At 44.4% G+C, this 16,411-nt stretch overlaps 1 protein-coding gene across 1 annotated transcript; it reads left to right on the top strand.

Moving 5' to 3' along the window:
• The first annotated feature begins 3,269 nt into the window (after positions 1-3,269).
• Positions 3,270-10,011, top strand: LOC115092867 (interleukin-1 beta-like). Its single transcript, XM_029604242.1, has 7 exons — positions 3,270-3,309; positions 3,602-3,666; positions 4,102-4,150; positions 5,440-5,656; positions 6,281-6,460; positions 7,542-7,681; positions 7,990-10,011. The coding sequence occupies exons 2-7, from the start codon at positions 3,623-3,625 to the stop codon at positions 8,221-8,223; spliced, it is 864 nt and encodes a 287-aa protein (XP_029460102.1). The 5' UTR covers positions 3,270-3,309; positions 3,602-3,622; the 3' UTR covers positions 8,224-10,011.
• The last annotated feature ends 6,400 nt before the right edge of the window (positions 10,012-16,411 follow it).

The following is a 16,411-nucleotide window of genomic DNA, read 5'->3' as shown; positions in this document are numbered from 1 at the left end:
GTACTTATGCTTTTATTTTTCCTGTTTTATAAAAATTTATGTAAACCATTATGATGGTCCTCAAACGACCGTATATAAACTGTATTAAATAAATAAATGTTTGGTTTAAACGCAAACCTCTGTGGATGAGTCAGAGTCTTGCTCAGCTGTCCAGTGCCAGAGCACACATGTAAAAGGCTACAGACCTCTGATCCAGAACTAATGGAAATATGAATCCCACTTGACCTCTGTCCCTGTCCCCATTCACCTGTTCTTGACCTTTGCCCTTGTCCTAATTCACCTGATCTTGACTTCTGCCCCATCCCTTCACCTGCTTTCCCCTCATACGAGCCCCCACTACAAACACTCTCCCCCTCTCTCCCTCCCACTCTGCACTCGCTCTCCTCCTCTCGTCCTCTTCCTCTTCCCCTCCTCCCCCCTCTCTCTCTCCCTCCTCCTCCCTCTCCAATTGTATAGTCCTGGCCTTAACATGGTGGACTGGACCTTGCTAACCTCGCCCGTGCCACACTGTCTCTGCTCCCCGCATGAACCTCGCCCGTGCCACGATACTTCCGCACGAACCTTGCCCGTGCCGCGATGCCTCTGCGCACTTCTGGTGATGCTTCCTCTTCCAGCAGGTGAGTATGCTAGCATTGCAGTTTCAGCGGCAGTATAGCCGAGACTGCTATGCTAGGTGAGAGAGGATATTTGCGATTCTGTGAAGTGAAGGAGGAAATCTGCAGGAAGGGAGAATTCTGCACAAATACTTCATTCCGCAGTAGCGCAGAATTCCCCCAGGACTATACATTGTCTTTTCCTGCAACGTGTGAGGCTGAGATCTCCTGAAGAGGCACTTCTGCCCATTCCATAAGCTGGGCTATTTCCTGCGACACTTGCTGGCTCTTGGTTCCTCCCTTCCAATTGATGTACGCCACCATCATTGCATTCTCTGTCATTATTCGGACTGTTTTGACCCTGCAATTGGTCGCCAAACTGCAAGCATGCCAACCGGACTGCACGGGCTTCCAGCTGATTGATACTCCAAAGAGACTCTTCTGCACTCCAGCGCTGTCAGCTCCCGACAGTGAGCTCTCCAACCCTGGAGGCGCGCATCTGTCATGAGTACTATCCAGTCTGGTGAGCTTAGGAAAACCACCTTTCTCAGATGATCTGCTTTTAACCACCACTGCAGGTGAGTGCAGATCTCCATAGGCAGGTGAAACCGAATCGAATAGTCCTGAGAGTTTGGGCTCCAACAAGACAGCAGGGAGTGCTGCTAGTAGAGGTGCATAACCCACTGTCTGTACACTAAGAAAACTAGGCTTTTTAACATTTCTACCATGGATTGCAATGAGCAGTGTGTCACACATGAGCACTGTCTAAGTGTGTCACGATGGGTAAAAGATTGAGAACCACTGGAGAAGGCAACCAGGAAGGTGTGCAAAACATGAGAAGGGAACTAAAATGATCTAGACTCTGGCAGCTAAGTTTAATGCTAAAAAATGCAGCGTTAAAGATTTAGGTTGCAAAAAATAAAAACAAAATAAGAGAGAGGTACAGTATGGGGGTGAAATTCTTTTAAGCACAAATGAAGAGTGGGATCTGGGATGATCATACCTGATGATTTTAAGGTGGTCAAACAGGTGGATAAGGCAACAGCAAAAGCCAGAAAATGCTTGGCTGCATAGGGAGAGGAATGGTCAGGAGAAAAAAAGAGGTAATATTGCCCCTGTATAAGTCCCTGCTGAGGCCTCACTTGGAATACTCTGTACAATTCTGGAGGCCGCACCTTCAAAAGGATATAAACAGGATGGAGTCGATTCAGAGGGTGGCTACTAAAATGGTCAGTAGTCTTCATTCTAAAGCATATGGATTCAAAGATTTAAACATGTATACCCTAGAGAAAAGATGAGATAGAGATATTTAAATACCTCTCAAGCAGGCCGATTCAGTAAAAGTTGCGGGAGAGCCGGCGAGTGCCCACTCTCCTGATGCGCGCCCAGGCCACTCTCCTGTGTGCGCGATTCAGGAGGGAACAACATGCAAATGGCCTGCAGTAAAAGGAGGCGCTAGAGACACGCCTCCTTTTTGACAGAAGCGGCGGCTGTCAGCGGATTTGACAGCCAACGCTCAATTTTACCGGCGTCTGTTCTTGAACCCGCTGACAGTTATGAATTCGGAAAATGGATGCCGGCAAAATTGAGCGTCCGTCTTCCGACCTGCGGGCCGATTTTTAATTTATTTTTTTTTACTTTTTACTTTTTTTTTTACTTTTGGGGCCTCCGACTTAATATCGCTATGATATTAAGTCAGAGGGTGTACAGAAAAGCAGTTTTTACTGCTTTTCTGTACACTTTCCTGATGCCGGCCAAAATTAACGCCAGCCTTTGGCAGGAGTTAATTTCTGAGAGTAAAATGTGCAGCTTGGCTGCACATTTTACTTTCTGAATCGCGCGGGAATAACTAATAGGCCCATCATGTTGCGGATGCTATTAGTTTCGGGCGGGGGGGGGGGGGGAATGGGGGTTGGCCGTATGTTTTCGACGCGCTATTACCCCCTTACTGTATAAGGGGTAAAAATAGCGCATCGAAAACGCGCGGCAAAAATGCTGGCTAACAGTGCGCTCTGGCTGGAGCACTGTACTGTATCGGCCTGAGTAAAAAATACTTTAATAGGTTTAGGAAGCTCCTTACCTTAATGCTATAGGAACAGTCACAGGAGGTGAGCCTATTTCAAAGGATGAGATAAGAGTGAAAGGGGGTAGATTCAGGAGTAATCTAAGGAAGTATTTTTTTACAGAGAGGGAATGGATGCATGGAACAGTCTCTCCATGGAGGTGGTAGAGACAAGGATATTATATGAATTCAAGAAAGCATGAGATAAACACAGAGGATCTGTGAGGGAGTGGTAGGGATTGTAAAACTGAATTAGCTGGTGTGGATGGGTGGACTAGATAAGCCCTATTGTCGTTTTCTGCCCTCATGTTAGGATGTTGTAATCGTGCAGTTAATTTATTCTGCTTGTTTGCTGTATCCGGCAGGCTGCTGCTGACATCTTTTGACATGTAAAGCATCTACACCCCTATTTCCATTTCAAAAGGGAAGACATCTGAACAGCCAATGATGGGCATGTTTTTACAGGATTTTGCAATTTGGCAGTACGAGAAAACCACTTCCGCACTTACCACAAAACACTGGGGAAATTCCAAAAAAAAAAAAAAAAAGACAAACGTTTGGCAATTATAAAAGCTCAGTGAAAGCCAGAAAGAATTCAGTTTAAGCCTGAAGGAATACAGAAAACAGTGTAGCAAGGACATAAGAGAAGACCAGGTTTGTGCAATAGGAAAAGTTTTGTCCTGCTCCACTGTTCAGTAGCCTTTCGCGCTTCTGATGTCTTTTTTGCGGCGTCTGTGTATTACTGCTTTGTGCCTCTTTAGCTTCTGCTCAGAAATGACCTGACCTGAGATTTAATTTGCTTTTCAAAACCGATTAGAATATTTTGACAATGTTGGTAATAACTATAGCATTTTAATTTCCTCTTGTACAGTTGAGTAACATGACTTAGCATTTGGTGAAGTGGGCTGTAAATTGTTGTGCTAATCTTTTTTATTTTTTTTTTCAGTCTTTTTGATCAGGTTCAGCTATGGCAACAGTTCCTGAAATGAACGAGATAGCTAGCTACTACAGGTAAACAGACACCTTCCAAATATTTTTCAGATTCAATTTGATTTCACTTTCTCCGGTTCGTGTTTTTGTGGTGCAAGTTAAAATATGCAAAAGAAAGGAGATTGCATCACATCAATAACTTAATGAGCAGGTTAAAAAAAACATCTTCAGAACTGTCAAAAGTGCTGTCTGCTACAATGATAAAGAGAGGTGCTCTGAAGCTGAGAAGAGTGGTATATAAATTTAAAACAGAAAGAAATAGTATTAGCTACAGTAATGTCCTGTTAGACAAATCATAGGATATTTCTTACCACAGCACATATATACTTGATGAGCACTAAGAAAGAATAATTAACAGTTTTTGCATTGAATGCACTGGATTTTCACATGTAGCATTATCTCAATGTGGATACACCTCAGAACTAAACAAAAAATCATATTTTATTTTTTTTCTAGTGACAGCGATGAACTTTTCTATGAAGCAGATTGTCCCTATAGCATTAAGGTAAGGAGCTTCCCTAAACCTATTAAAGTATCTTTACTCAGCCAGTAAGATAGTCAGACGGAAAGACATACAATGCCAACAAATCCTATTGGAAGTCTAAAGAGAGTTTAAATACGCCCATCTTTTACAGCTAGACTTTGCTATGCTCATTTTGCATCACTTACACTGGCTCTCTGCAGGAGAAAATTCAAAACGTTTTGCTTTGTCTTTAAATATGTGATTCAGCTGGCCCCTGAATATCTTTCCCAACTTCTGCTCTCCTTCACCCTGGCAAGGTTACTTCAGTCCTCCCAACAGCCTCCCCTCACCTCCCCTGGTTTCAGCTAAACCAATAAACGCAACACTTCAGCTGCTCTGCCCTTAAAATATGGAAGAAAGTGTTCTTTAACATTGAAGCGAGAAACTTCCTATCTCACCTTCCAGAAAAAAAGGTCAAAGCTTGGCTGTATAACCAAGCTTTCGCTTACTCATCCTAGTCCACCAGAAGCCTTTTTGACCACAACTACTACAAGGCATGTCTGCATCTGGACTACCTCTGTCCAGCTGGTTCTTTATATCTATCACATCACTCATCTTTCACTTCTTAACTACATATATATATATGCAATTTTTACTCCGTGCACCCACTTCCTTATTCCTAGCTAATGTACCCCACTTGGAGTCCACCTCCTATTTTGTTATCCATTATGTACTCAGTGCCTTGTTACTTTCTGTAATCTGCTCTGGATCTACCTTTAGGAAAAGGGTAGAATATCAAACGCTTATCAATAAGACAGGAGTCGACGACAGTGGTGTTTGCTCTCGTGCCGTTTCATCTTCCATAGCCACAGAGCAGGCGTTACCGTCAGCTCTGAAAGTTGTTCACAGCCGAGTGCAGAGGTATGGAAGTCCTGTAATGAAACTGTCAAGGGTAAAGAGACTTTTGCTTCCAAACAGAATCTGAGTGGGAAAGAATCTGTGAAGCAGCAAGGCACTGACAGGTGATTGCAAACAGGGCATGCACCAGTATGGGAAGAGTTGTCGCCTCCTGTGGCTGGATAATGTGTGAGAACTGACAGTAGGCATGTAGCAGCAGGGATAGAGATAAGCACAGACAAACTAAAACAAGCCTTATGAGAAAAGGTCATTTTCAGTTCAAATTGGAAAACCAGGCTCTTGCTTTCTGAAACAAGGAAGGAGAGGTCCTGCCATCCAGCAAGTAAATCACTTTTTTTTTTTTTTTTTAGAAGACAGAGTTGCATCTACTGGGCCAGAAACATGTTTGACAATATAATTATCTGTAATTGCAGAGTTCCTTCCATGACCAGAGCTGTTCCATGAATTGCTCTGTCTGCAAGTCTGGCATCCAGCTGAAGATCACTAACGAGAGGACATCTTCAATGACTTTCAAGAAGGCTGTGGTGATCATGGTAGCTGTGGAGAAGATGAAAAACAAGACCAGACCTTCTGTGAGACCATTTATGGATGAGGACCTGCTGGATATCCTGAACAGTATTTTTGTGGAAGGTAGGGGATCTTTCAAAAAGGCATATTTACACTGTGTGCAAATTAAAGGGCATAGTTCAGCTGTACATTCACTGTGGTTTAGATATCTGGAATTGCAACCCTTAGCTTTATGGTTCATGCTCTTAGAGCAGCATCCACCTATCTATCTGCTTGATTCTGGACACCTTTTGAGAGAGATGTACGTTTGTTTACCCTGCAGCTAAGTCATCCAATTATTTCACTTATAACTGTTATATCGTGACTTGGAAAAAGGATTTAAAAAATAATTGCACTGACTGTTACTGCCATGAAATTACTAAACCTGCACATTGAAAGCATAGTATCTCTTTTTCAAAGTAATCCCTTCATATTCTCCCAATGCATCCCCATCTCTCATTGTCATGTCTCCTTAACTTTAACTAGGATAATACTGAAATCACCATCTTTAAACATACATTTGATTCATTTTCAAATGCCAGTCTCTTTTGAACCATGACTCAAAATTGTTTTACCTACATAGTTCCCTTGAAACCCTGGTTTGGGGTAGTGTGTAAGAGTCTAAAGTGTAGACCACTGCTCTTAACAGAAGTGAAAAATTGCACCATTTTGTTAATTAAAACTTTTGCAAAATTTACTATTTTTCAGCCATCATTCCCTTTGAAAATTCTGACCTCGCCTATGTGACTGATTCTGCATACCGATACTTTTCGTCCAGTCCATACAGGGTTTATGACACCGAAAACAAGTGTTTTGCCTTGCAAGAGTTCCCCGGATCTGCTCATTTGCTAGCTTTACAGTTGCAAGGCTTGAACTCCAACCACGAAGGTAAGAAAACATCTTAATCCTGTGCAACAATTTTTCATTTCCTAGCAATAAACGGTGAGGAGTTACACATAAACATAGAAATTGTGCCAGCAGAAAAAGACCATATGGCCTATCTTGTCTGCCCATAAAGAGCTTCAGTGCCAAACTTATCCCATAGAACGAGCTGGAGAAAGCTAGTTGTACCTTCCCACACTTTCTGGCCAACATGGTGCAAGTCAAATCTGGAGGAAGCCAAACTTTCCAAGCAAGAGCAGACTTCAGCCTCATGGCCAGTATATATATTTTGGATTTTATTTTTCTTAAACAAGAGAAGTTTATCAAGCAGGTTTCATAACTTTGGCAGAATAGCCTTGCCACAATTGACTGTACCATTCTGCCAGCATTTGTAACCAGTGAGCAGAAGAAGGACGCAGTAGCAAGCCATAAGCTATTGTGAAACCCAGTACTGATGACAGACAGTACAAGCCAATACAGTATCCCACACCGTAAGAGTGCTTCTTTTGGACTCACTTCTATTATAGTACCCTGAGCCCACACTTTTCTGTATTTTAAGTGTGATTATTTTTAAGATCTTTAATTCTTTTTCCATGATGTGCACCACACCTTCCGTTTCAGCTGTGGTTTTTAACCGACGGAAGCCTTTCAGGGTCCTTACCGTGGCCGGTACGAACGAGCCTAGGTCACCATTGAAGGAGCTGTGTTCTGTCTGAACACAGAACTATTTTTTTGCATGCCAACCAACAAACTTAAAGTAAAGTCTAATTTATTTAAGATGTAACTGTTGTGGGCTATTTTCTTGCCACAATCAAACTCTAATGAACCAAGATGAGCTTGACAAGGTCTTATTTTCTGAGCCAGGTTCTTAATTCTGAGATCTAAGTATTTCAGAAAGACATATGAAGGCAGAAATAGACCGTATGGCCTAGCCAGTCTGCCCATCTGTCCAATTAATTTAGCATTATAATTCTCATCACTGCATATGAATCACTGGCAGAATGTTATAAGGAAAAGTGGAGGGGGGCTAGGAGAGTGCCTTTCCTTGTTACTGACTGCCTATTCCACTTGTGTTTTGTTTCCTCAGTGAAGCTGAGCATGGCTTCATACAGTTCACAGCCTTTTAACTCAAGCAGCCCCAAGAATCCAGTTGCTTTAAGTATCCTAGGAAGAAATCTCTATTTGTCATGTGTTAACGTTGGAGATCGTCCAGAGCTGCGGCTGGAAGTAAGTGTGAAATTTACTAGGGTTTTTGAATCCTTATTAAAAATGATGGTCACTCCTATAAAACAATTTAGATGATGCTATATATCAACCCTGTGATATCTTAGAAATGATCTTTTTTTTTTTTGGGAAGGAATGGGTGAATGGAATTTGTGATGGGGGTGGGAGGTGGAGAGATTACTGTACTTCATTCACTTATATTCATCTGTACACATCTTTGCAGCCAGAATACAGAGAGAGATACAATTATGAACCAGTTATGTTTAGAACATCTTCCTTACTAACAAAAAAAATTCCCTTTTCTTACTTAGGAGGTGAATAACGTCATAAAGGACGTCAGAGACGATTCATTATTGCGGTTCATATTTTTCAAGTCTGACAGTGGTGCCAGCACTTCAGTGCAGAAGATCTCCAGCTTCGAATCGGCAGCCTGTCCCAACTGGTACATCAGCACCTCTCAGAGGGAGAATGAGCTTGTCAGTATGGCACAGTATCATGAACAGTCAGCGATCTTTGACTTTAAACTCATTTCTGACAATCAGTGATTAACATAAAAACAACTAACAATATGGTGTGTCAGCTAGTGTCACAGAACCATATTTTGAGATCCTTTCCTCTACAGTTGGAGGATGTGTATCATGTAATTACAATGTATAAGCTTGAGTTTTTCCTCAAGATGATTTTTCAAGTAGAAGAATGTCCCAATGGGAACAGAAAGTAAACATCCATTTGCAGAAGCAAAGGATCAAGTTAAAAAATATTGGGGGGCCAATAAAATTAAGGTCCATATTCAAAAGATATGTCTAGGCAACTTTGGGAATTATCCAGACAAATCTTTGGTTTCAGTTTATCTGCGCTCTCCATTTCAATTTTGTCAGAGTAACTCATAATCCGGCTAAAAGAGAGGCGGTGATGGGGCATTCTGAAAGCTAAGCTTAACTTCAGTTGGTTAGCACTGGAAAATGTTATCGGTTAGTCTGGCTATGGTAGACGTCAGGTTTAAAATGTTACCTGGATAACTTTGACTTTAGCTGTTTATATTCAGTGTGATGCATAATTGTGTATGTTCCTCTGAAAATCCAAGTAAAGTTATCCAGGCAATTTTCTTTTGCAGTGTAGATCTCATAGGTATTATATCAAGTTAGTTTAGTCAAACTTGTTTTCGAAGCTCTAAAACCCCCATCGAAATGCCTCTTTTTATTGCAGGTAAAAATAGGCAATTGTGAAAGTATGCACATGCTTTCAAGCAAATGGAAATGAACTAGGGTAGATTCAGCCAATGTATCCAAGTTACTGCCCAAGGTACACACACAGGGCTGGGTTTTAAAAGCTCCAAGCGTGTAAATCCAGTGGATTTACGCACGTAGAGGGAGTTATGCGTGCTGGGCGTATTTTATAAAGGCCCGGCGACGCGCATAAAGCCCTGGGATGCGTCAAAGTCCCAGGGCTTCAAAAAAGGGGCAGTCCAGGGGCGGGGCCAGAGGCCTCGGCACATAGGCCATTTGCCTCTGTGTTGTAGGATTGCGCATGTTATAAAATCGGGTATCTATGTGTGCGTGCCGCGTAGTGTGCACACATGTATGCCCATGCGTACCTTTAAAAATCTACCCCACAGTTCCTTACAAATGCCTTTGAAAGTACACCCTCCCCTCCCCCGCAGCACACAGCACTCTTCTCCACCTTCATATCTGCATGGCCCCTTTTCCTTCACCTTTTATTTCTCCCAGTGCCTTCATTCTTCCTTCCGTAGTCATGAGGATGGAATTACATAAAAAGTGAATTCCAGCACAAGAAAGTGATATTTTCTCCATGAGAATGTAAGATAAAAACATGTGACAGTTACCACCACAAAGATATGCATGACTCTTCCTTCCTGAACACATTTCAGTGCTGTTGTTGATTCAAGAGGGATCCATTTTCTGACAAAGTTATTTAAATTAAAAACCAAAAAAATTCTGGACAGAATTCAAATACCTCCATTTCAACTACAAAAAAGGACCAAATATGTTTCAATCCCTAGTGAGTCTGCATCAGACATTTACAATTTCTATTAAAAAATATTCTTTGAAATTCATAGTAATGTTTGTGGGATCTTTGAATCAACAAGAGATGCATCAAAGTTTATATTTATTTTACTGTGGTGATTTATAATTGTTGGACTTATTTCTGTACAAAGCATTATTTATTAATATTATAAATATTTATATTTATATTTTCAATGTTTAAAGTGAAGAATGCATACTATAACTTTTAATTATATTAATGGATTTTTATTATCAAATGGATATATTTATACAAAATAAATTAAAGTAATAAACTTGTATTTAAGAACACTCGCTCCTGTTCATGATTTGCCACTAAGGGAAGGCTGCGCCATGATGTGGTTCTGGCAGGAAATGGAGGGCAGAATTTCATAGGCTTCTGAAGTCATGCTTGCTTTTCCAGCGATGCTGAATAGAATTTTAAAAGATTCAAGGATTGTGCACACATAAGAAATGCCATGCTGGGTCAGACAGTGGCCAGTCCAGGTCGTAAGTACCCAGCAGATCCCAAAAAGGAGAGCGCTCCCAGGGAGAGTGGCTAATAATTTTTTATGGACTTTCGCTCCAGGAACCTATCTAAACCTCTTCTAAAGTCTGCTATGCTAGTCACCTTGAGCACGTCCTCTGACAACAGACAGCACACTGAGTGAAAAAATATTTTCTACGATTTGTTTTAAATCTGCTGGTTATTAGTTTCCTGGAGTATCCCCTTAGTATTATTTGGAAGGGTAAATAACCATCATTTATTCACCCATAAGGTAATATACTTCTATAATGTCCCTTCGAAGCTGTCTCTTTTCGAAGCTGAAGAGCCCTAGCCTGCATAGTGTCTCATCATAGGGCAATCAATTCATGCCCTGTATAATTTTGCTGCCCTCCTCTGCACCTTTTCTAGTTCCACTCTGTCTTTTTTTTTGAGATGGGGGGTGACTAGAATCGTACACAAAACTCAAGACTCGGTTGCATCATGTATTGCCACATAGGAAATAGGATGTTTTCCATTTTATTTTCCATTCCTGTTTGGACCATTCCTGTTTGCTTTTTTGGCTGCTCCCACACTGTCACAGATGTGAGCACTTGGGCTGAGGCGTGGCTGACTCATTCTTAGGACTGCTTCCAGGGCTTCACCTATACCAGCCCCGTTCTCTGCAGGTTGAGCTCTTGAGTTCAAGGGGCCAGCAGGGTTTAGGCAAGAATCCTGTATGAAGCGGTCAGACAAAGTCAAGCAGCAGGCAGAGATCAGGGCAGGCAGTGAGTAAATGGTGTTGAGATCCAGGCCAAGGTGAGGGCAGGCGGCAAGCAAGCAGGGTCGAGCTCCTGGCCAAGGTTGGGGCAGGCAGAGATCAGGCAGTGTCGAGGTTCAAGTTGTGGTGAGGGCAAGCGCCAGTCGATTTTCTCACTAAGGATTGAACTGCTGTGTGCAAAACCTTTTGGTTTAATTACCCTGCAAGTACTACTGTCTTTGATGCAAAAAGCTAATCAATTTTATGCTCACAGCAACCTAATCCTTAGGGGTAGATTTTCAAACCGCGCAATTTGGCCTACTTTTGCTGGCGCATCAGGCGCAAGCAAAAGTACGCTGGATTTTAGCGGATACGCGCGGAGCCGCGCGTATCCGCTAAAATCCGGGATCGGCGCGCGCAAGGCTATGGATTCTGTATAGCCGGCGTGCGCCGAGCCGCGCAGCCTACCTCCGTTCCCTCCGAGGCCGCTCCGAAATCGGAGCGGCCTCGGAGGGAACTTTCTTTTGCCCTCCCCTCACCTTCCCCTCCCTTCCCCTACCTAACCCACCCGCCCAGCCCTGTCTAAACCCCATCCTTACCTTTGTTGGGGGATTTACGCCTCCCAGAGGGAGGCGTAAATGGGAGGCGTAAATCCCTGCGCGCCAGCGGGCCGCTAGCGCGCCGGGACGCGACCTGGGGGGGGTACGGAGGGCGCGGCCACGCCCCCGGACCGCCCCGGGCCGTAACCACACCCCCGGACCCGCCCCCTAAACGCTGCCGACACGCCCCCTAAACGCCGTGATGACCGGGCCCGCCCCCGACACGTCCCCCTCGGAGAACCCCGGGACTTACGCGAGTCCCGGGGTCTGCGCGCGCCGGTGAGCCTATGTAAAATAGGCTCACCGGCGCAAAATAGGCTCACCGGCGCAAAATTTCTCTCATGCATATTCATTGTGGATATCCTGAAAACCCGACTGGCTGGTGGGCCCCCAGGACAAGGTCGGGGACCACTGCCCTAGAATACTAAAACACCACCCACAGGGGTTAACAGAATAAAGCCTTACAGAAAAACTACATGCAAGCAGAAATACTGCATCTCAGTTACACAAGCAGAACATAGTCAGATCCTTGCCTAATATAGAATAAGGGACTACAAATTAGAAAATGAAACAAGAGGACAAAAATAAAATAGAAAGCTTGAGAAACCAGACTCTGAACAGTGGAATACTGAAGAAAGAACATATGCCAATCACAAAAAATTCATTATAATTTTTGTTTTTATCTTTGTTGTCTGATCTTATTTTTCTAATCGGTTGGTCCTAGATTTTTTTTCTCCACTTTTCTTCTCTTTCTCCATCCTTCCACACCCACACACTGGCAGTTACACATACATACATCCCCATACACACACACAGGCTCTCATCCAGCCACCCACTCCCCCCCACACACACATACAGGCTCTCAAACCCCACCTCCACACACACAGCCTCTCACTCACCCACAAACAGTCAGGCTCTTACCCACCCACAGGCTCTTATCCTCACCCATACACACAGAGGTAGACAACACACAGGAAGTCACTCATACACCCCTACCCACAGGATCGTACCCTGCCACACACACACACACACATACACACAAACAGCCTCTCCCCACCCACCCCATACACACACAAGTTCTTAACCCCACATACATACAGCCTCCCTCACACCCACACACACACACCCACAGCATCTCACCCACCCAGGTAATCATCCACGTCCCACACATAACACACACAGTCTGACGCTCACAGCCAGGTACTCATCCACGCACACGCACACACACACACACACACACACACACAAGCAATCATCCACCACAAGGCAGTTCCCACGTAACCTAGGTTCTCACTCAGCTACATACATGCACACACAGGGTCTAAGCTTCGTCTTCAGCTGCTAGCGGGATGGCGTCCGCTGGCGGCCTCCGCGTCTGTTGCGTCCGTTGGTCGCAGAAGGCTGCGACCGCTCTGCCTCATCTCTCTTCTACCCTTTTCCTCCTCCCTTGGAAGGATGGCTGCCTTCGCTGCTGGTTGCTGAAAACCTCGGTGTCTCCGAGACTGCATGGGCATCCCTGTCCGCCATGCTTCTTGCTGAGGCCTCCTAGGGCACGCGCACGCACGCTGCCTACGTTTTTGAATACATCATGGCGGGAACCTTGGGGGCGGCCCCACCGCATGACGTCTGTACCTCCGGGTATTTAAACCTTCGCTCCATTACAATGAGATAGCAAGGACTTCGGTTTTGCTACTCTGACCGCTTCTAAGCTGCTCGCTTGGATTTCTCTCTACCCTCCGGGGTACCTCGCTCCTACAGAAGCTCGGGGGCCTCTCGCTTCTACCTGCCCTTCGGGGTTCAACTGCCTAACCTTAAGGACACCTGCTCCTCGGGGGTCCTGTCTGCTTTCTTTCAGGAACCCTCGGCACTCTTAGGTACTCGCTCCTCGAGGGCCTATTCTGCTCAGGGTATCCTGCACCTTGACCCATGGGCCCTTCTCTTCATTCTACTACCGAAGGAAGTTTATTAGCACTGCCACTCTGTGAGTATCACTACGCTCCAGCTCTTCCTATTCCACCCTTCAGGTTCATGGCCTATCCCGTTCATGGCCTGTCCCACGCTGCGGAACACTACCAGACCTTTGCTATATCTGGGTGAGACCATTTACTACAGAGATTATCTGAGCTTACTGTGATATCGCTGGTCTACAGTACTGTCCGTTCCTTGGGCAAGATTCAACCTTATCTACAGCAGTATAATAAAGCTTTCTTTCATCAGTGTCTGCTTACTACGAGTCTAGCCAATCGTTGTGGTTCCCCACGGGGCCCCTCCCCATGGGAGGAGTCATCGCCACTTCGACCAAGAGTCCACAAATATGCCACAAACCCAACAGCGTCTTCTCTTACTCTCTCTTTAACCACCGCAGGACAGACTCTGTGGTGGTCTGTTGAACTGGTGGCAGCAGGAGTCTCATTTATCCCAATGTCACTTCTGCTACCACGAGGCTGATCTCGCAATAAGAGCTGCGAGACTGGTCCTGCAGCAGCAGGAGAAGTCGTTGGGATAAACACAACTCCTGCTGCCTGGGATAAGGTATAGAGAGGTGATGCCACTGATCAGATCAGGCAGGGGTTTGATTTATCCTGCCTGATCCGATCCCTGCGCAGGGGCTAAAAGCTGTGCACGGCCACGAAAAAAGTTGTTTGCGGCTGCACACGTGAGTAGAGTTGCACGCATGCAGCTTAGAGGGAACAGTGGCAGCAGTCTAAGGTGTAGTCACGGTCCAAGGCCAGGGTTAAATCCAGGAGTCAGGCAGAGATGGACAGACAAGGCAAGGACAGGAAACCAAGACAAGTAGAATACAGAGGAAAGGCAGGGCTAGGCACACTGAAGCAAGGAGAAGACAACAAAGCAGGGCAAGGCAAAACAAGGAGGCAAGGCAGGCACAGGACAGCAAAACAATTTGAACTGCAAGAGCAGGAGGACCTGTTCCTGAGGCAATGGGAAGGAGTGAGGCTGGGGTTTAAATACCTGTTAGTGTCTCTCTGCTGTTGGGGGTCCATCGTCACAGGAGCGGTACAGGACTGCAAGGCAGTATACAGGGTAGGGCTAGGGCCAGTCTTCTGCCTAACAAGCCCCCTCCCCCTCAGGTTGAGCCTTTGGGTAATGGGGGCCAGTAGATCTCTGCGGCAGCAGTATATCAGGGTGAGTCTGTACTATACAGCAAGACAGGAGCAAGACTTGGATGGGCTGGTAAGGCTGGAAACAGGTATCAGCTGGAGGCTTGGACACAGAGTGCAGCTGTAACCCAGTGGTTAAGATAAAGAAAGGGGGAGGGTAACTTTTTTTTTCTTAAATATAATAGGTGGGAAAATGCTTTAAAACTATTGAAAAATTGGCTATAAGGTTGCAGGGTTCCCATCTCCAGTTCTCAGTAAAAGCTGGCAGCTGACTGGCGCTGTCATAGCTCATGCTGGAACCTAGGAGCTGTCAGTGTACCATACCTTTGGTAACCCACGTTGCTAAACTAATAGTAAGAATCAGTTTTGCCTTCCTCGCTTATTTCCCACGAGTTTGGGATTGTTTTTATAGCGATTTGTGGGTTGCTCATAACCTGTAAGGGAGTCGGTTGGACCGTTGATCGAGGGGTTAAAAGGGCTCTTAGGGAAGATAAGGCCATTGCAGAAAGACTAAATGAATTCTTTGCTTCTGTGTTTATTAATAAGGATGTTGGGGAGATACCAGCTCCGGAGATGGTTTTCAAGGATGAACAGTCAGATGAACTGACCCAAATCACTGTGAACCTGGAAGATGTAGTAGGCCAGATTAAAAAATGACTAGCTCCAGATCTCACAGTGTTTTAGTTTAATGGCTTGGAATCAATATTGTCCTGACTGTAGAAATACCAGTGCACAACTGGAGCTAGTCATTTTTGAATGTACCTGAAGTATGCACACTGTTGCGAGTTGAAAAGCTTCTTCATACTCATATTGGAATGAGCACATCAACACGATAATTACAGACCTGCTACCAATGTTTTGGGATTCTAGTTGATGTCAATTTGAACGAGGTATGAGATAACTACAATGCTTCCTGTCAAATGATAAAATCTGTTATGAACAGCCCCTGAAGCAGCCCTCCATTGTGAGAAACTCAGGCCTTGAGTCGGGCATTTAATTAATTAATATTGTTTTACCAATAAATATTTTTGAGGACTTTGGCTTCTCTGTTTTAATATTCCTCACGGCTTTACTAGACTGACTTCCTTCTTGTTTTTTGGGCCCGAACAATTCCTTAGCCATAGTTGATGTCTGGATGCTATTACCGAAGCCACCCCTCTTGCTGAGGTGCAGACCAGGTCACAGCCCGCATCTGCCAAAAAGGCGGCTGCTGGTTCCATCACTGCCCTGGAACTCACACCAGATTTCTTGAGAGAGAAGTAAACAAGAGCGAGCCACTAGGGAGCAACACGAAGCTATCTGAAAATTCATTGCCATTGCTTCAAAGGCTTGCTTAAAGATGGCCTCAAGTCTTCTATCTTGAGCATTCTTCAATGCTGCTCCCCCTTCCTTGGGAATAGTTGTGGGCTTGGTAACAGCACACACAAGCGCATCCACTTTCAGAAAATGCAACTGTTCCCTCGCAGTCGGATCCAAGGAGTTCAGCCCTTCCGAGGTTCATCCCCCTTTAAAATTAGCCCCCGTCAAGATCAATCAATTCTTGAATAGCCTCCATAATAGGAAAGAAATATAAGGCTTTATGCAAATAAGTCAAAATGGGATCTTTCTTTGGCTCAGACATTTATTTATTTATTTATAGAATTTTATATACTGACATTCATCAATGATATCACATCGCTTTACAGTGTAACAAAAAATAAAACATATGCTTGGAGAGCGTTTGACATAGAACAGTAGTGGGTAAATTAAG

Source organism: Rhinatrema bivittatum, chromosome 5, assembly GCF_901001135.1.
Source record: "Rhinatrema bivittatum chromosome 5, aRhiBiv1.1, whole genome shotgun sequence".
Taxonomy (NCBI): Eukaryota; Metazoa; Chordata; class Amphibia; order Gymnophiona; family Rhinatrematidae; genus Rhinatrema; species Rhinatrema bivittatum.
Note: the sequence above shows the minus strand (reverse complement) of the source record. Positions and strands in the feature narration are given on the sequence as shown.

Excerpts from the sequence above, each read along its gene's own strand:
- LOC115092867 (XM_029604242.1), top strand. The coding sequence starts at position 3,623 with ATGGCAACAGTTCCTGAAATGAACGAGATAGCTAGCTACTACAG. Across the intron at positions 3,667-4,101 it reads GAGATAGCTAGCTACTACAG|TGACAGCGATGAACTTTTCT; the intron begins GTAAACAGACAC and ends TTTTTTTTCTAG. Across the intron at positions 7,682-7,989 it reads GTCCAGAGCTGCGGCTGGAA|GAGGTGAATAACGTCATAAA; the intron begins GTAAGTGTGAAA and ends TTTCTTACTTAG.